The sequence below is a fragment of the Saccoglossus kowalevskii genome, chromosome 13 (genome assembly GCF_978046115.1).
Source record: "Saccoglossus kowalevskii chromosome 13, keSacKowa6.1, whole genome shotgun sequence".
NCBI lineage: Eukaryota > Metazoa > Hemichordata > Enteropneusta > Harrimaniidae > Saccoglossus > Saccoglossus kowalevskii.
In genome coordinates, this window is record NC_140653.1 from 34,889,752 (window position 1) to 34,910,583 (window position 20,832).

General features: G+C 38.9%; 3 protein-coding genes and 1 long non-coding RNA gene across 4 annotated transcripts in view; 1 reads left to right on the forward strand and 3 right to left on the reverse strand.

Moving 5' to 3' along the window:
• Positions 1–3,267: 3,267 nt before the first annotated feature.
• On the forward strand, positions 3,268–8,153 carry LOC146735259 (uncharacterized). Its single transcript, XR_014931345.1, has 2 exons — positions 3,268–3,447; positions 7,340–8,153. It is a non-coding gene; the product is annotated as an uncharacterized LOC146735259 (long non-coding RNA).
• A 1,400-nt stretch (positions 8,154–9,553) lies between these two features.
• Positions 9,554–10,525, reverse strand: LOC146735260 (uncharacterized). The gene is made up of 2 exons (XM_085507429.1): positions 10,318–10,525; positions 9,554–10,200 (listed from the first exon to the last, which is right to left on the reverse strand). Exons 1-2 carry the CDS (start codon positions 10,523–10,525, stop codon positions 9,554–9,556), a joined length of 855 nt encoding a protein of 284 aa, XP_085363555.1.
• Positions 10,526–10,884: 359 nt separating this feature from the next.
• LOC102800572 (uncharacterized) lies at positions 10,885–11,835 on the reverse strand. The gene is made up of 2 exons (XM_085507430.1): positions 11,596–11,835; positions 10,885–11,355 (listed from the first exon to the last, which is right to left on the reverse strand). The coding sequence occupies exons 1-2, from the start codon at positions 11,833–11,835 to the stop codon at positions 10,885–10,887; spliced, it is 711 nt and encodes a 236-aa protein (XP_085363556.1).
• Positions 11,836–16,857: 5,022 nt separating this feature from the next.
• LOC102806717 (DNA polymerase kappa-like) overlaps positions 16,858–20,832 on the reverse strand; it is a 32,552-nt gene continuing 28,577 nt past the window's right edge. The window contains exons 10-12 of the mRNA XM_085506805.1: positions 19,290–19,874; positions 18,867–18,915; positions 16,858–17,163 (exon numbers count right to left, since the gene is read on the reverse strand). Of these exons, the coding sequence (XP_085362931.1) occupies positions 17,058–17,163; positions 18,867–18,915; positions 19,290–19,874 (740 nt within the window). The 3' untranslated portion in view covers positions 16,858–17,057. The remainder of the gene's footprint in view (positions 17,164–18,866; positions 18,916–19,289; positions 19,875–20,832) is intronic.

Sequence of the window (20,832 nt, forward strand, 5' to 3'; positions counted from 1 at the left end):
ATAAAAAAATGTACAGGCGTCAAAGGGTGTCGATTTCAGTGATGCTGAAAGGGTTGTCGATTGTTAAAAAATAAAATATGGCCACAAGGATTATCGGTTTCAGTGACGCAGTACTTTATGGTTAAAAACGTTGGAGTTCGTGTAACCGTGGTGTAACTCTCATGGTTAATTAACACATCTTGCAAGGTGTGATTCTTGTATTAGACGCTTGTTATTGTTTCCGTGTCACAAGCGGCAGCAACGAGCACTGCGTTATTTATGTAAAAATAAATACTGCACGGACGGCAAGGGTTTAATCAAGAATGGTGAGAGGCATGTAGTTCTCTTCAGTGGAAATGAAATACAACAGTTTTGAAACTATGCCATGTTATTGTATATACAAACCGGAAGGCTGTTGGCGATCCACTCCACTCAAGCAAGCAACATGTTGCCATGACGATCCGGCCCTGGTTTGGACGATCCAAAACAGATTGGGTATAAATTATTTTCGATATGCGTTCATATCTGAACAAACTGTTTCTTTGCACGTTGTGCTTATGGTTGTTGAGCAATACATTTCAGGGTCCGCATTTTTGTGGTTTGTTAGGATGTGTTTTCGTGGGGGAGATTGCGTGAATAAATTGAGAACTGAAGTCGGAATGTAACAATCATGGAACTATAGTTCCATGGTAACAATGTAGCAAGATGTCCCACTCTGTCGCCAAGTTAAATGCCCGACTTCTTGTACTTTATACGCTAAGTTGCAAACAATGACCTGTCAATTGGCGGCAGATCATTGTTTAAAGAAAAAAATTCACGGCTTAAAGGTGTTAACAACATGACTAGAAGTGAGTACGTAATTGATGATGCCGCCTGTACTAAACTTCGACCTGTCGCTTTCGAGGCATAGTTTGCAATAGAAAAGGTTACAACAAATAAATAAAATAAAACGAACTAAAATTGTCACTGGGGTTGGTGTCTTTTTTCAAAATAAATTCTTTCCGGGTACTTCGCCACAGGGAGTGTTAGACCACTGTTGTTTAGCAAGGCTATGAATTGTGTCTTTGGTGGAAAAGTTTTGGTTTTTGCCGTTTCAAATAGAACATTTCTTTCGGGGGTGTTTCTTTGTGTCTCAATTTTCAAGTTATGGTCACTGAGGTAGAATTTAGTTAGATTTTCGCGCATCTCAATATTTTGCAGGGTAACAAGGTAGGTTTCTAAAGCAAAATTGTTTTTTAATTCACATTATGTTCCTTAACTTATTTTTTAAATGTGGCGCAATCGTTATTCGAAATAACAGTTTTCACTGTTTTCATATTTCCATGTATATTATCAATTTGTGTCATGTTTTTTTTTTCAACTTTATGGTCACAAAAACAATGGAGTTCGCGTGATCGGTGCGTAAAATACTTCATAGCTACAAGCGTGGGCATACTAACTTGTAATCGACAGACATGGATGAATAAACACCTCGTGCGAGGCGCGATTTGACTGGTGGCATACGACAGGGGAGCTCTTCTTTAACAAGTCGGTAAAAGGTGTGACCACGTGTAGTTATCAACAGTATTTCCATTGTGATTTTTATGCCAAATATGTCCATTCTTTTTTTGAAACACACAACTTATTACTGCTGGTTTATATTTTATGGGTTGCGTCGATCTCTCAAGATACGCACAGACACAAGCACTCATGATATTGCCAGGTTGTCCCGTGACTTTCAACAACTAAAATAGAATTTCCCCTATGTACAACAACTTGTACCTTATAAGCGCGGCGTAATTGCATTTATTTACCAATAACTCGTATCTTACAAGAACGGTGTATTTGTATTTATTTACCAATTGCAGTGTTCAAATTGGTCTGTACTTTTCCTAAATAAAACTATTTTTTTGAAAGTAGCAAGTCGTGTAAAGGTGTTTTCATTCCTAGCAGAATTTGGCAAAGAATTATGCTTATGGCTATCAGCCGCTAGAGGGTGCAGCCATGGCTGTGAACGTTCCAATAAAACAGGGACGCTTTGCCAAAATGTTTTTGTTATTCCTTGGAGGTATCTTATTAAATCCATGGGTTTTTTTCCAGCGATTAACCGTTATAATGTTCTTATTATTTTTATTTTCATTCATATATACTGCTCCCCCAGCTACAGACAATATATATGTGTGAGTGTAATCACATTGGGTGAGAAAAATGGTATAGATGATGTAACAATCTGGTAATAACCGCGTTGTGTTTTTAAATATATATGCAATGTATACATAGCTTGGTTCCGCGCATGAAGCATTGTAGCCTTTTCCTGTTTGCCAAGCAGAGTGACAAGTTAAAAATAAAGAACTTTTGGTGAGTAAATCTTGCATAAATCTTGTTTACCCACTACAAAGCCATCCGTGAATCGATCTAAACATGGAACTATAGTTCCATGATCTAAAACACTACTGCCTTAGTTCATTTAAACACACCGTGGGTTAGCGCCGATTGTGAATCACACTTGTAGCCTTGTCAAATGGTTTATTATCACGGTGACATGAGTCAAGACGCATGTGAATCATACTCAAGCATAGTTCATTATTATATATACTAGTAGTTTATTTTACCGTAACATAAAGTTTATCTATAACAGAAGTGATTTATTAAATGCAACTCGTAAATCTTCACAATATTTTGTCATGGATCTGAAAAATAAAATGCATTAAGGATCACACAATAAAATGTTGCGCCATACAAAACTGCTACAAATTGAAACATTAGTTTTAGTGTTTTTACATAGCAGAGCCTTTTCTTTGAAAACTTGCGTCACTGAAATCGACAATAGTCGGGGAAACAGGAGCGTTTCTTTTTTTGTGTGTTGTGTTGTTACACAGCGTAGCCAGACGGTCGCCGACGTGATGTCTGTGATTCCGATGTAATGTCTGTGTTTTTTCTTTGAAAAGAAAATTTGCGTCACTGAAATCGACAATATTCAGCCAATGTTGAAATCAACAACTTGAACATGTCGGAGAACCAGTAGCGTTTGTGTGTGTATGTAAACTTGCGTTGTTGAAATCGACAATAAAACAGTCACGGGAGTTAGTCAAAAACAGTCAGTGAAACGGATGCGTCACTGGGTATGTTGTGTAGCATATAACATCTGGAAATAAAATGCCGCCACGGCAACAGACGTGAAAGAAGGTGACAATTGTTGAATGAATGACCAATGACCAGTTTACACCTCGACATTCACAACTGACCGAGTTGTGCATTTTTTTCTTGGCCGAGTTGAAATCTGGCCGAGTTCGGTTGTATTCCGCAAACTTTAGTACCCGGGCTTCAGTAGTTCTGGTTAAATTTGGTACAGTGCATACGTGCTACGGATGCCTACCAAAGATACAAGATAGGAAAATGCACCAAAAGCTCAGCTGTTTCGTGCGCTATTTTCTCGACCGCGGACTGATGTCACACTTTTCAACTCGTACTCCCGGGTCCATAGTTTAGGTACGGATTAGCCGTGGTTTCGCTGCGTTTTGGGTCTGGGAAGGTATTTTGCTTTTGTCTGTCAATTATATATAAAGAGAAATTAGCTTTCCGGACTCAAAACGCCGCGAAACCACGGCTAGTTTAGTTTAGTATTTATTAATACACAACATCCCCCGCTGTTCTGACCCCACCATTTTATAATTTTGGAGTGGTTCGTTCGCTGCATGGTTCCCGGCGTCCCTTGCCGAATGACTTGGTGTGCTATGATGACACTTGAGACGGGGACCAGCTAAAATAGTTCAAAGCCAGTTGCAAACCGGGCCCAAAATAATCAACGTCGAGGGCGTTTTTGGCACAAATATTCGTGTAACCCCCCCTCCACGTTACTGGTTATTTTGTTTGGTAGAGGTATGCAGCCCGGAAGTAAAACCACAGACCCCATCATAGACAATTTTCACCTTAAAAACTATACCCCATTATATACAAAATAGAGATTTTGTATATCCCACCTTAGACCAAATTGTCACTAAATTTATTCAATTAGTATAGTATATTTTGTTACATTATCTGTGGTCAAAAGACATTAAATATCATAAAACACAAGTACACACAAGAATAGGTTGAATCTACTCATCAATAAAAGTACTAAAACTCTGGTAAAAACATGGTAATTAAAAAAAACAGACCCCAGCCCCATCCTATACAGGCAAATTTACCTTACATTGGACCTAAAGGCAAACAAATCTATATATACTCCATTTTAGAACAAACAGCTAAAAATTATGGCCACAAAAGGCAGCACATCCCTGTAATGTGATTTGCATTAGTGACCCCTTGACTATACCCAGATGCCCACGTTCAAGATATCTTATGGTGCATCGCCCATAGTAGTACATACCTCAAATTATGGGTGGACCATTAAAAAGTGATGACCTGATTGGAAAAATCCTATGGGAAAAAATATTTCACCTAAAAATTCATTTATAAAACATCAACAAAATAAAAATAACATAATAAAATATAATAAAAATAAAAGAGGTAGACAAATAAATGCCCAATATAAACTAAAAATTTACATAACATTTGGAAAAAAAAAATGGAAGAGTATTTATTCAGCACACAGAAAATGTAGTAAACAGTTCGGACAAGTAAACATTTGAACAATGTAAAAAAACGAAACTAAAGATGAATTGCTTTTAAAAATAAAATGGAAGAGTATTTATTCAGCACACAGAAAATGTAGTAAACAGTTCCGTGAACAACTGACTATTTAAAGTTCGGACAAGTGAACATTTGAACAATGTAAATAACAAAACTAAAGAATCAAAAATCAAAAAAGATGTGTTATATTATCATTGATAATTGATGCCAACAAGCTTGATGATAAAAAATAGGTCTGTGGTACCGATACTCATCGGTAATTATAACATTAGCCAAGCAACAAATTAGAAGTATAATATACAATACTTTCCCAAGTGTGTCATGGCCAAGATGAATCTGTATGTGTTTTTAGCTGAAATTAGAAAATGTCACAACAAATTGGAATAACAAATATTGCTTTAAGCATGTAATGTATAGATAAGCAATGCCGTATGTGAGTGATCACTGTATGAATTGTTTACTCCTTGCCACAATACATTGACATCAAAAAACTCAAATAGGGAAATTGTCCAGTTTAAAAAAAAAATGCAGCATCATGAGAGGGCACTGCAGATCCTAGAGATTGTCTATAAAAGTAATTGTTGAAAAGAAAAATTTAGATGTTTTGGCATTTCTGCAGATTTATTAGTCAATCTACACAACTTGAACAAATTATCAATCAAAAAACCTTCACACCTGAAAAAGAAACTAACAATCTAGCAGTTTGAAAAAAAATCTTGAAAGTAGCATTTCTGCCAAAAAATTCAACAAAGTAGCTTCTAAAAAATCACTAAAAATACAAAATTAAAGATTACTCCACCATATGAAAAATCACAGAGGATTATATCAAGTAACTTTATGGTTGACATGAAAGCAATGTGTATGACGGCTGGAGACAAATTTCTCAAAAGTTATGATTTGGACAAAAAAATATAAACAAATTTGAAGATAATGCTTCCACGTCAACAGGCCAAACAGAGGACTGTCCTACATACTCAATATGAACTCTAACAGACTGGTGGTTTTTTGAAAAATTGTCAATTTTTAGCTTTTTTGACCCAATTTGCAGAATTATAGACTGATCTATTCACAAATTCCAATCTCTTACAGCAAGTCTCAGAAGTATTGGGGCAGCGAATTTGCAAACTCGCTAGCGAATTGGCTAACTGCTTTGGTTTTGACTGAACGGTTGGCTTTCGAATCTCACTGGCACCGTCATGAGGTCACTCTCTGGGTGAATCTATATAACAGTAGGGGCCGTCATACTTTAGATGGATGGCGATTTCTTTCAAATATACCAGGGAAAGTGTTCTATTTTCTTCGTGTAATGAGGTGTTCGTATACAGGAATTGTCCACACAAAAACGCCGAATGAAGTCGAATTTTATTAGAGGTTAGTTTAATATTACCCCAACGAATCGTTTTGATGTAAAAATTTATTTTCTCCCTGATTTGTAGGCAACTGTTTCTCAACTTTTCTCTTTATTTAATAGTTTCATTCAGTGTTCAAGATGGTAAATATCGGTGGATTTATCGCATTTATCATATTATCACTTGTACGCCAGCTGACTGTGGCCATTCTCAGGCTGACCAAGGAAACTACTTTCACATTATCACACCTCGCAAAGCAAATCATTCAGGAGAATCCAGACATGTATCACTGAGGCTACGTAAAAGCATACTATTTTCCCTAATGCAATATAGACTTGCCCAGAGTGGACACGACCACGAGTCGGCGCAAGCAAGATTTGAAAGCCAACTGTTTAGTCAAAACCCAAGCAGAAAGATAATTTGCTAGCGAGTTTGCTAATTGGCTGCCCCAATACATGTACTTATGAGACTTGCTATAAAGAAATTTCAATCTCTACCCCACAGAGTACCTTCACACCAAAACTCAAAGCTGATGGTCACTGCTTACACTTGGGCCTATGCATTCTGCAAGTTCCATGTTTTACCGCTGGGGAGTCAAAAATAAAAAAAAAATAATCAGTAAAAATTCATGAATTGCACAAAATTGAAGATATCATTATGAAATGAACAACCTTGAGAGAGGACTCCAGATCCCTAAATATGAAAGAAATATTACTGTGTGTGTGTGTGGGGGGGGGGGGGTGTATTGATCCATCACTCAGTCAGGAAAACAAAGGAACGATTACGTGAACCAAAAGACTGAAAATCAAAAAAAAAAAAATAAGTGAATTAAAAACCATAGTCTGCGAGGCTAGAAAGAAACAATATAGAATCGGCCGGGATAACCAAGACCTGGGCAATAGGTGATTTTCCGTACAATTGCGAGATCTCGCGAGATGCATGAAAGACGCGCGTCGAACGTTTGCTGCAAAAATCAAACGATTTGATTTTGAACTAGAATTTCTTTATTTCGCAGCTTACATTGACCGGCCGATCTTTGACAGAGGAATATTGCTTCCAAATACCCTTACTTTGTTTGTCCTGTTTTTACGTTCGATTTCACGCATAACGCGTGATTCTCGCAGTGTACGGAAAATGGTCTATTGACATGTACTTGGTCTGACAACAGTTTTTAAATTTATAAATATTGCCATGTCTATACCATAGGCTGGTACATGTAAAAAAATTTAATTACTGGAGAAATAAGTTTACAGCTTACTGTCTCGTGCCAAGATGTCATACTATTTGGCCATCCTAGAAAATGGGGACTGGGTTCACTTTATCTTATTCAAATGTATGTAGTTACATTTATTTATTTTACTTAATTTAGATTGTATTCTCTTTCTTTATTTTATGTCCAGACTCATTATGTATGCTGATGTAATGGTCTATTCATAGAGAGTGTGAGTATATATAGGGGAGTTGTTCAGCACTGAGATCAGATCGGAGATCTCGTTGAATTGTATTGGAGTTTAAGTATCTATTTATTGGAGTAGTGGAGTTTTACCGCGTTATTGTACTTGATGTTTGCAGAGTATAATAATACCAGTACCAGTTGAAACCTCATCTGTTGGCTCCGTGTTCGTATTTTATCATCGCCGCCAGGGAAGTCTTTCTGTTACTGTTGCCATTTTGGTATTTGAACCATCACACCTGTAACTATACCAATTACGTTAATATTACGTTGCGTGTGACATTATTATTATTACAACTTGTTCCATGTGAAAGTAATCGCTCTCCACCAAAATGAACCAAGAAATCAAGACAGACATGGTAAACACAAGTTTACTCGATTAAAACTTAACTTACAAGAATTGGCTGTGTTGCCTAGTAAATAAGTGGTTGCGTATGGTTCGAGGCAATATTGAATTGATGTTATTTTGTAAGAAAACGTCCGATAATGCCAATGTTCAACACGAGTTGCTTCAAGTTTTATTGTACAACTCCTGGTGTATTCAATTTTACGCTCTGTTTATTCACATTTTGAAAAGCAGTTCTCAATTCTGTGTTTTGCATGTCTTATCCTGTTAAAATAAAGAATCTTATAAAGGATTTTGACTGTGTTAACATTTGCTTCTGAAGGTGATTATGACTGTTTTCTCTAATAGTTGTTACACTGTGAATTCTGATGGTATGTAAATGATATTGTAATAAAATGTGCATATTTTTTGTGAACATTTCTGTTTTTTCATTGTAAAAGTGTTGATGGCAATGATGACATTTTCCACAACACAATTGGTCATTTGAATAATTGGAGCTGATTACCCTGGGTGCTAAGTTGAGTATAGTATCTTTGAAATCAATGTCCATAACTGCTGTACTATTTTTATTTAGGTCAAGATATAAATTTAATTTATTTGAACCACACAATTAATTGATGCGAGATGAACACCTACAGTACAATTCGACAATTCCTAAGGCTCAGTTCCATCATTTTACATGTCAGGGATGTAAATACTCAGATAAAGTAAATTCTAAGTACGTACCAGTCAAATGCATGGAGGTGCTAGTTTGGTGGAACATTCCCGACCACTTTTTGATCAGTGCCCTTCATACACGTAGTATCCTTATCAGCAATGCCTTTTCTGACGTCTCAGGGTTTGGCTCAGGGCACACATGATGGACCTCCAGACCCTGGGTCTCTGGAACACCGCACAATAAGTTATAACAATAAATTATGATATCTTCCCTGATATATATCTGGTGCATACTACGTACATACCTATTTTAATACATACTGTAGGCATCACAAGCTCCCACAGGTATTACAGTCTTACGCCACCAACTAGAAACGCGTACTCTGGTTATATCGTATATTTATTCCATATGGTCAATCGTTACGGAATCAAAACAAGTTAGTACATCTCCAGAATATGTAACAATAAATAACAATGCTAACTGAAATATATGTCAACCATTTTGACGAGCCAAAGCACACATTGCACACCATGTGCTCTATTAAACGTGCAGCTGACCACATGTACGCAATGTGTTTGGGCACAAAAAATGGGTGGCAAATAGTATAAATAACAAAACAATTTTCAAGAAATAAGTCTTAACGAATACTAACGAATACTAACATTTACAGACTTGCAATAATAACCCAAAGTAAGAGTGATAAAATCGAGTTCATAGAGTACTCAAACTTGTAACAAATCACTGCCAATAATTTCATACTGATGAAGCCAACAATGAAAAGAAAACCTTCCTTACCTCGTTTAGTGGCACCTTCCTGGACCGGTGTACAAATGTTAGCAAACCTAGCAAGTTTCAGAAAACCCAATGCGGCAGGGCAATTCAGAGCAGACACAGAGACGTCTTCACTCTTCAGAAGCACATGCTGAACTGAAGACAATAGCCTGCCGAGCCCAGAGTTCACCACAGGTCAAACAGGTGAAACAAAGGAATCTAACTATGTAATCAATAACCAATCAGAGGGGAGGTTTGCACAACTTACACACCGCCCCCGAAAGGCGCACGTCACGAGGAGCCTTTCTAAATTTAAAGTTGCAGAACCGACAACTAAATGAATCATGTACATGAAAAGAAAAATCATTGTTCTGTTCAACAAAAGTTCATTGTTCTATTTTCTTCTTGTGATGTAGTCTTTTACTACGACGTGGCATCGAATGATCACATCCATCTACTTGTTCATGCATTTCCTTGGTGTCTTCTGCACCGATCTCTGCTGCTCTAGTTACTCCATCTTGTCTTTCCATCACAGTCTTGTGATCCATGTTGCCTTCCAATAAACAGAGCTTGCGCACATCTCTCCGTAAACATCCAGTGGAAGTCTTCACAAGAACATGACGAGTTGTACCAAATCGATCAGCAAAGGTCTGTTCGACTTTTCCCAAAGGCCATTCACCTCGAGGAATATTTTCATTGACAACAAGTACCAAATCACCAATGGATAGGTTCCTTTTCGGCCTGCACCATTTCTGCCTTTCTTGTAGAGTTGGCAAGTACTCACGTACCCACCGTTTCCAAAACTCAGTTGCAAGATGTTGAGTTTCGGTTCTTCTTCTGTGATGACCATTTTCTTCTATGATTTCAGTCACCGACGTACAAGGATTTGGGCGTAGCAAAAGTAAATGGTTTGGTGTGAGTGGTTCAAGATCATCTGGATCATCAGATAAATGTGTTAGTGGTCGATTATTAAGAATCTTCTCCACTTCTGTAGTGAAAGTGAGTAGCGTTTCATCATCCACTAACCTGTTCCCTAATAAAGATCAAAGAATCTTTCTTATCGAACGAATCATCCGTTCCCAGACTCCACCTGCATGACTTGCTGCTGGTGGATTAAAATGCCATTGAATATTTCTTCTGCTAAGTTTACCGTTAATAAAAGCTTGGTTCCATTTATCAAGCATCTGTTTCAGCTCAGTCTCGGCTCCCCGGAAATTGGTACCATTATCACTGTAGAGATGTGTAGGTGGTCCACGCCGACTAATAAATCTCCACACAGATTGTATAAAGGAATCTGTGGATAAATCATGGCCACTTTGATATGTACAGCCCGAATGGCCAGGCAGGTGAACACGCATCCATATCGTTTAATGGTACCTCTTCTGTACTTAACATACAGTGGTCCAAAATAATCTATCCCGACATGGGAGAATGGTGGCTCACCTGGTGTCACTCTAGCTGCAGGAAGTGGAGCAATTTTTTGATTCCCGGGTTGTGCATTCCATCGACGACACTTAATACACCTACCAATCACACGCTTTACAGTAGCTAGTCCATGAACAATCCAGAACTTCTGTCGTATCTCTGACAACACTTGGTTTGGGCCAATATGTCCTTGTTGTTCATGGTAATGTTGAACGATCAACTCAGTCACATGATGATTGCGAGGTAATATAATTGGATGTCTAGCTTGCTGACTAATGGGTGCGTTCACTAGTCATCCTCCGACATGTAGAACTCCATTTTCTAATTTAGGGTTTAACTTTCGCAGTGGACTGACATAACCTTCAGCATCAGGTTTCTCACTCAGAATCTTTTGCGGTGAAGCAAACTCTCTTGGAAATGAACTTCGTTGGACAATTCTGCAAATGTCAGTGGTAGCAATGGAAAGTTCATGAACTGTTAACGGGCCTATTTTCAATAAGGCAGATCTTCTCAAGTACATCTTAAACCGGATGAGCCATGCAACACTCACTTGTAATTTATACCAAGAGGAGTATTGATGGAGCAAACGACTCCAAACATCTGTACCCATTGTATTGCACTGGGTAATGGTTGTTGCTTGGACCTTCCTTCTCAGCTCTTTGTCGTCACGATCAATTTCTGGTAGGTCAGTAGGTTGGCCTGGCCATTCTGATTCAGGTTGCCATAGAAATGCCGCACCATGGAACCATGTGGTTATTGCTGCCTCATTAGAACCATTCAATTTTATTCCTCATGATGCATGGTCTGCTGGATTGAACTCTGAACTGACGTGGTACCATTGTGATGGAGATGAAGCATCGTGAATAATCTGGAGGCGGTTAGAGACAAAGGTTTGGAATCGTGTTGCCATGTTGCGAATATATTGGATGACTATTGTTGAATCTGTCCAAAATAGGGTTCTCTGGATTGGGAGTTGAATTTCATCTTGAATTTGTCTGCTGACCTTAACTGCAACTGTAGCTGCTGTTAGTTCAAGCCTCGGTACTGTCATGGCTTTGAGCGGAGCGACCCTGGACTTTCCCATCAGCAAACTGCAATGAATTGTACCATTTGTATCTATCAGCCGCAGGTAAGATGCAACCCCATAACCTCCTAAGGAGGCATCAGAGAAATTATGGAGTTCCACTGTTTGTATTTGACTGAAACCAGATGGTTTGTAGCATCTAGGTATAGCTAGTGTCATCAAAGTAGGTAGTTTTTTTTCCTCCATTCTCTCCAATTCGACAGTTGATCTTCTGGTACCTTTTCATCCCATCCATATCCAACACGACATAATTCTTGTAAGATTCGTTTTGCCGGTAAAACAAAGGGGGCAGCGAATCCAAGTGGGTCGTAGACTGAAGCCACGAATGATAACATCTCCCTGCGTGTCTCTTCTTTCAGTCTGTCGCCAATTCTGAAGTTAAAGGCATCCTTTTCAACATCCCATTGGATGCCAAGAGCTCTGTCAATCGGCAAGTTCTCCATATCTAGATTCATCACTGAAGAAGCACGCTCAGCTTCTGGGATCAGTGCTAAGATTTCCCGACAGTTGGATATCCATTTTGTTAGATGAAAACCTCCTTTAGCTAACATTTCAGGTAACAGTTTCACCAGTTCCTTGGCTTCTTCAACACTAGCAACAGACTTCAGACAATCATCGACGTAGAAGTTTCTATAAACAGTATCCACAATATGAGTGTCATAATTACTTCTGTTGTCATCTGCAGTTCTCTTCAGAGCATATGCTGCACAGCTTGGTGAAGATGTGGCACCAAATGGATGCACCAACATTTGATGATCGGCTGGATCTTTAGATAAATCTCCTTCCGGCCACCATAAGAATCTTAGTGCATCGCAGTCCGCCTTCTTCACCTTAACTTGATGGAACATTTGCTTGATGTCAGCGACAATGGCAACTGGCTCTTTTCGAAATTGAAGAAGTACTCCCACAAGGGTATTATTTAGATCAGGACCTTGCAGAAGCTGATCATTAAGAGATGTGCCTTGGTATTTGGCAGCGCAGTCAAAAACAACTCTCACCTTCTCTGGTTTATTCGAGTGGATTACTGGATGATGAGGTAAATACCAAGTAGAGCCAGACTTCGTTGCTGATGAATCCACATTGGGCATTCTTCTTGCATGACCCTGGGAGATGTAACCATCCAATGTGTCTTTATATTTCTTCATAAGTGCAGGATCTTTCAATAGACGCCTCTTCAGTAGCTTCAACCTCTTTAGAGCAGACCATTTGTTGTTGGGTAAGCAGGGATCATCATATCGCCAAGGAAGAGCCAGCTGGTAGTGACCCTCAATCAGACAAACTGAACTGTCCATGATCGCCTTTGCTCTTCTATCTTCCAGCGACATACATGCCTTGGTATCAAACAAGGACTCTGTGAAATCTGCATTGTACATGCGATGAAGCTGAGAAGTTATAGGTTCGAGACACTGAATTGGGGAATCAGAGTCCAAGACTTGGTCAACATTAATAAAATTGATGCTGTTACCTCCACGCTTCTTTCTGCCCATTGGTCCAATGAATGTCCAACCAAGTAGTGTTCGAATACCATATGGTTGCTTCCTTTCACCACGACGCTCCTCAAGAACCCAATGTGCCTCGGGGACATCGTTCCCAATGAGGAGAGTAACATCTTTAACTTCTATCTCTGGCAATTCTATATCATTCAGGTGAGACCATCCTTTTATATCCAACTTGGTCGGAATACTGTCAGCTGCTATCGGTAATCTATCCGTTGTCCAAACTTTATCCAGTCTCACACCATTGACCAAATTTAGACCTCTTACATCCATCTGTAATTCATGACCATTAATCTGCCTCTCTGCATTCAGTGTGGACAATGTGTAATTGACAGGTTTACCTGTAATGCCTAATTTATCAGCAAGGCTGTAAAAGCAGATAGACGAATCAGAACCACTGTCGAGAAATGCATAGGTTTCAATCTCTTGGCCTCCATCTACCCCACTGACACGAACAGGAATCACCTGCAAACTTATGCGTGGTTGATTGGTTTGTGTAGCACTACATTGCGCCTTGCTTCCAATGACATTACTATGTCTCTCATTTTGAGCTGTGGCGGGAGCTTTCAGATTACTATTGCTGAATGTCTTGGGAGTTGCAGATGTTTGATATGCTGAGTTCGATGTTGCAGGATGAAGCAAAGGATGATGTCTTTTACCACAGCCTACGATAGGGCAAATACGACCACTTCTACAATTCCTAGCCAAGTGAGGAGGTCTTGCTTCTAGGCAACAGTCACAGAGCCTGTGTTCCCTGATGAAGTCTTTTCTCTCTTGGAACGGTTTGAACGTAAATTTTCGACAATGTTCAAATGCATGGCTACCACTGCAAAACAGACAACCTCTCCTGCCATTAACTTCGATCATGGAAGTATCATCAGCACCAACATCATTGGAGGCAAACTTGGAAGGACGATTTATGGGAGGCGTGTCAGCTACATGTGTAGCCAATGTAGTAGCTTTACTTGGCTTTTGTCTTGATCTGGCATTTGAATCTTTTTCTCCATCAGGCTTAGATCCTACCAATTTACCAAATCTTGTATTTGCAATTGCTGATCTGTTCTCCAGAAAGTGGGTAAGGTGCAGGAATTCAGGTTCAGTGCCCACACTGATCAACTTGCCAGCTTGCTTGGCCCAATCTGATTGCAAGTATGATGGTAACCGCCTAACCACCTTTTCCAGGGTATCCATTGAATTGATGTCAGCATGGAAATTCATTTGCTCAGAACTGAGGTGGCAATTCTTCATATCACGAGCCAATTTCTGAAGCTTATCCACTTCATATGCCTTTATCTGAGGGCCTTTCACCACTTTGTCAATTGTAGCATGCACTATGACGTGTTTCTGACCAAAGCTTGTAGAAAGGATCTTCCGGGCTTCTGTATATCCTCGCTCTGGAGGGAGAATTACACAGCTTCTGATTGCTTCCTTAGCAGCTCCAGTACAGTGTTGGATAAGATATGATAGTTTGACAGTATCATCCTTGACTAATTGTTCTATGTTCACCTCAAAGTTTTTGATAAAGGTTGGATATGCGACTGGGTCACCATCGAAGGTATGAAACTCGTGTTTTGGTAGACTCAAGTTAATGGCTAATGCTTTGGTAGTCTCCAGCTGATTCTGCACAATGCATTCCATTGTCTTCTGTTGACTTTCTAACAGTTTCTGTAATTGGAACGTTTCAGAGAGAGCAGCACCATTACCTGACTTCTTAGTGGTCATCTGCTTCCCTATAGGCCATCCTCTGTCATCACGATATTGTTCGCTGGTACCATGTGCATTATCAACAAAGCTTTTATGTTGTGGACTTGACGCCCCTGTAGTCCTGAATTGACTATTGGCTGGACTGCACGACGGTATATACGATTGGAAATAATTGCTCATCATTTCTTGTTGGGTCTGCCTCTGCAAACCAGGGAGTATATCAGACTTCTGGTCAGATTCATTTTCTTCATCTATAAAGTCTACTTCTACCTTGGCTTGTTTCACCCGATTTTGAGCTTGCATAATTTCCATTTCTGCTTCCTGCTGCTCCCTCTCTTGACGCATCAGAAGCAGACGTTTTTCTGTTTCTTCTCGAAGCTGCAACACTTTTATGCGTTGCTTTATCTGTTTTTCAACTTTGAGTTGGTCTAACTCACACCGGGCTAAAGCGAGTTTCCTCCTTGCTTCCCTAGACACACGACTCGTCTTTGTATTGGAGTTAGAACCTATTCTACCATCCTCAATATCCACATCCAAAAATTCATTCTTGCCAGTATCCCATGGATTTGTCTTGTTTTCTTGTGGGAGTTGAGGCCAAGATGAAGTGTGAGAATCTACCGACGCATTTGGTTCTGTGGTTAGAGTTGGCATGTGGACTTTCCTTTCCAAGAGAAATCCATGTTCCAATGCGTCTTCCATTTGGTCGTCAATCCTTTCCTTTGGGCCAGGAGACTCCATTGTTTGGAATACCCATTCTCTGTGTCTCTGATCAAAATACTCCTTTCTTTCAAGCTCAACCTCGTATTCACTTTCGACAGCACCTCTTGCCATTGGAGGTAGACACTGCATATATTCACGACAAGTTTTTTTATACGAGTTGAATATTTTCTCAAGAGCACATCTTTTCTTGCTTACTTCTTGGTATGCTGCTTTTGTGGACATCATACTGTCTATCTCAGTGTAGACTCTGGTAAGATGACCGCCATATGAAGCTGTTGATTTCTTCAAACGATGTATCTTATCAAGTTGCATACTGGCTCGGTCCAGGTCGAATAACGCGTTCCTATTTTGCGAATATCCTTGATTCAGACTCATTTCCCTGTCTTGCACGGGTTTATGATCTTGGATATGACATTCACAGCACGATATTCACTTGACTGACCGCAGTATTACCAGTATGTACAAGGTATGAAGGCAACACAAAATTATTATCTTCAGCGAAGGTTAAACGAGAACTATGTAGGCATCACAAGCTCCCACAGGTATTACAGTCTTACGCCACCAACTAGAAACGCGTACTCTGGTTATATCGTATATTTATTCCATATGGTCAATCGTTACGAAATCAAAACAAGTTAGTACATCTCCAGAATATGTAACAATAAATAACAATGCTAACTGAAATATTTGTCAACCATTTTGACGAGCCAAAGCACACATTGCACACCATGTGCTCTATTAAACGTGCAGCTGACCACATGTACGCAATGTGTTTGGGCACAAAAAATGGGTGGCAAATAGTATAAATAACAAAACAATTTTCAAGAAATAAGTCTTAACGAATACTAACGAATACTAACATTTACAGACTTGCAATAATAACCCAAAGTAAGAGTGATAAAATCGAGTTCATAGAGTACTCAAACTTGTAACAAATCACTGCCAATAATTTCATACTGATGAAGCCAACAATGAAAAGAAAACCTTCCTTACCTCGTTTAGTGGCACCTTCCCGGACCGGTGTACAAATGTTAGCAAACCTAGCAAGTTTCAGAAAACCCAATGCGGCAGGGCAATTCAGAGCAGACACAGAGACGTCTTCACTCTTCAGAAGCACATGCTGAACTGAAGACAATAGCCTGCCGAGCCCAGAGTTCACCACAGGTCAAACAGGTGAAACAAAGGAATCTAACTATGTAATCAATAACCAATCAGAGGGGAGGTTTGCACAACTTACACATACAAAGCTACATATACTGAATCAAATTATGTATTATATTTTATTATATGATAATAATATCAAGTAACATTGTTTTTTTGTTTACAATATTTAAGGAAAACCTCCTGGCAAATTTTACATTATGATACAAGTCATTACATTAAAATAAAGTTGTATAATTGTCTTATTGTATGATTAATATGAATTTCATAACTATTATTTGTTCAACTACTAAACCATGTTTAACTTGAACTGAAAAATCTATCAAGTGTGGGTGTATTTGATGACATCATGTTGACAGTTTTTCTTTTTTTCTTGCTTGAAGATTGACTGCTAGATTGAAGAGGCCTGAAATAATAAAATATACATGACAGAATTATGTAAAACATAGGCAGATCATGTACTCACAGAATGTTATGTGTAGCTTTGAATTATGGTACATAGAGCATTCTTATGACACAAGAGAGTGCTGACGAGAGAAACTTCTCTGCACAAATCTGTAGCTGAGACTTCCCTATCGCCTAAGCACAGAGAACCCTGTGGTCATCCCGGCTAGGTCAACAATCAAAGTCTGACCCGCGACGACAGGACCCACCCTAAAAGGCCTTCCTCAATTGATTGCGTGTCTCTTAGGTAATAATTGATAAAAACGTTTTGCGTTCTCCAGAAGCCTGCCCTAAGCATGTGTTCGAGGGGGGCACCTGACGCAAAAGTTAATGAGTGTCTCTGTAGACCCTGTGCCGAGGATCGCCATTCGGTCGTAAACCTCAAACACTGTCAAAGTGGTCCACCTAGAAATGGAAGTCGGGGAGGCTGGTCTACCCTGCTTACCCTGACCATAACAAATAAATATGTGCTTGCTGCCTTGCCTCGACTCCCTAGTACATCTCTCATAGAAGCAACTCCTCCTGATCCTCAGGGCCGACAATATTGGCGGGGGATGATGATCAGCTATGGAGCTGCACACAACCAACAAATCCCAATTGGGTGGTGCACTAGATTAGGGTCTAGGTCTCAAAGTATGAAAAGTATGTCTCCAAAGAGTTCTCAATGGCGCGTGACAAGGCTGACCTATAGCCAATGAATGCTGCATAGGACAATCCAAATTCGTCAAACAGATGGACGAAAAAATCAGCTACCTGGCCAACAGTGGGTGGCATGGATCAACCTCCCTTCCAATACATCAGTCAAAGTATGCCCGTCACTTGGAATCGTAGGCTGATTTGTGGAACCCCTATTCGCCCTGACCAGACATTGGCAGCCCGCTCAGATAAACCTTTCGTCAGTGCAAGTCTACTGAGAGCCTTCATGCGTGTAAGTGGTATGGAAACTGAGTCGCGGCGAGAGGACGTACGTTTGACTGTTCTGCACCCCTGGAAGATGGTGTGCAGTTAGCTCCACATTGCATTCTAGGCACCAATGGAGGATTTGTTCCGCCAGAGCTGACAGTGATGGGGATTTGGTCCCCCCCTCCTTGTTGATGTAGTAGACCACCACTGTGTTGTCTGTGCAGAGCAAGACACTGTGGCCCCGAACTGTGGGTCAAATCAGTGCTAAGTGTACTGCTTTCAGTTCGAGCCAATTGATATGGCGACCCTGAATCCAATGCAGGGGCCATATTCCTTGGAATTTTTCGTCCATTAGGTGCGCTCCCCAACCTGTGAGGGAGGCATTCGTTATCAGAGTCATAGCGACAATACTATCAAGAATGACTGCTTCAGGATCCAGGGCGAGGGTATGAACATTAGGTCACTAGGACCGACGACTTCCCACATCACCCCACTACGTCGTTTCGGAGAACGGATTCCGAGGGGCTGCCTGAGGTTGTACTCACAGAATCAGACATCACCATCACCAAACCAAACAATGCACACTTGGTGCAGAAAAAACAGACACTAGGCATGTCATTTGGCCATCTTGAATAAAGTATAAATGAGGATCACAGAAGTAGAAATATATATTACGTACTGCGATTACATCACTCTAGTACAAAAAACGTGCAATTTTCAAACATATTACAATACAAGGTAGAATACTAAATATGTTCTGACCTTTTATTTGGCGAGTAACACTTAGAAGAGTTCAATTTGGGAGACACTGCTGAAAACAAAGATATTAATATATATCAAGATACATTGTAGAAAACACGGTAGAGTAGTAGTACAAGTAAGTACAGTTTAGTTAACATCTTCAAGCTGTCTTAATATAATAAATATAAACTAAATGTTTAATTTTCTAATCCATAGTACATATCTACACTACCTCTTGGAGTTCAAAGGTCATGTTTTCAACAGATTTTTAGATACAGTACAAACTTTTTACAGCTATTTGATTTTCCAATTCAAATTGTGAATGAATTAAATGGAAATGACCAAATCAGTTTTCTATGAAAACAAGCTTACTACAGGAGATACAATAAATGTTGGTATCCAATTTAATACAATTATACTTATATGAATACTTATTACACTTACCTTCATCATTCTGCAACATGTTTTGAATTGCTTTTTTATTAAGACACATGTCAACATGTGAATTAAACACAAATAAATCACTGCTTTTTTGTTCAGAATTACAAACAGGGCAAGTTAATGTTTCTTTATTTACACACGGTGTCTTGTCATGAGGGTAATATACTCCAGCAGGGCTATTACATTCAACAATAGTTTGCAGTAAGTCTTCATTTGTGTGTTTATAATCATCTTCCCTATCAACAGTAACCTTTGTCTCTTTCATCTGAGAATACTCATTGAAACTCACACTGGAAGTTGAGGCATGTATTGTTTCTACGTGTTCTAGTTTTGTATGTAAATTTGGTTTTACAAACATTTCTTTCATGACGAGTTGAGATGTTATACTGCCAGTAATAATTCCATCTTCCTTCAATCCATGTGATTCAGACTGAGTGGGTATTACAGCATTGATGACATAAATAGAATTATTTGATGAGGATGAAATAGACAGCTCAGGATTCCTTGAGTTTTGCGTCTTTAGAAAATGTTTGATGGATCCTTGTTTTCCCACTGCGTTATTAGAAATAAAGCTGGACATTCGAACACCTACAATAATAGATCATTGTTATATTAGCCATTGGCTGTTAGTAAAAACCTGTATCAAATATAGTATTCATACTTGTATTGTATTTCTTTGTATTTATGTTCTTACCATACAAAAACCCTCTGAAGATTTTTAGTAGTGTAATAAAGTTATTATTATAATTATATAATTCCAGAAAAAGTAAACATGTCTTGAAATCATTGAAAGTAGTTTAAAGAAGTTTAATAATAAGGTTTAATATTAGGGTAGGGAAACCAGAGAGTATATATTATACTATTGTCATGTATGTGCCAAAATAGGAATGTCAAATTTTATTTATGGTGATTCTATTCTATTCTATTCTATTCTATTCTATTCTATTCTATTCTATTCTATTCTATTCTATTCTATTCTATTCTATTCTATTCTATTCTATTCTATTCTATTCTATTCTATTCTATTCTATTCTATTCTATTCATGTCAGTCAATGCTACATGATGCATAATCATGCAATGAGCAGTGTAAATTGTAAACAAATATCAGTGTATTCCAATGTTTTAGTAGGTTTGCATGATTTATCATGTTCCAAGCTTTTATTCAATAGGGTACAGTTAAACAGTAAAAACATGACTTGATCTTCACGGAGACATGAATGGCAAATACTATCCAAATAATACCCAATAAAGAGTTTGCCATAGTGTCCGGTTCAATATTTCCTCATTATTGCTTGATAATAGATGCCGACTCAACTCTGAAGTTCTGGTGTACATGTCATATAATGTGAACCCAACAAGCAGCCTGTCGGCTGAGATAGCTCTGCTGTTAGCAATGCACATTTCAATTAAAGAACTGAAGATATCATTAGAAATGAACAACATGTATAGCAATATGACTTGCTGTTTTCAACAAGAATTCAAAAATATCACTTTTCACCAAAAATGACAAAAATATTCACCAAAATTGGAGAATTGTAGATATCA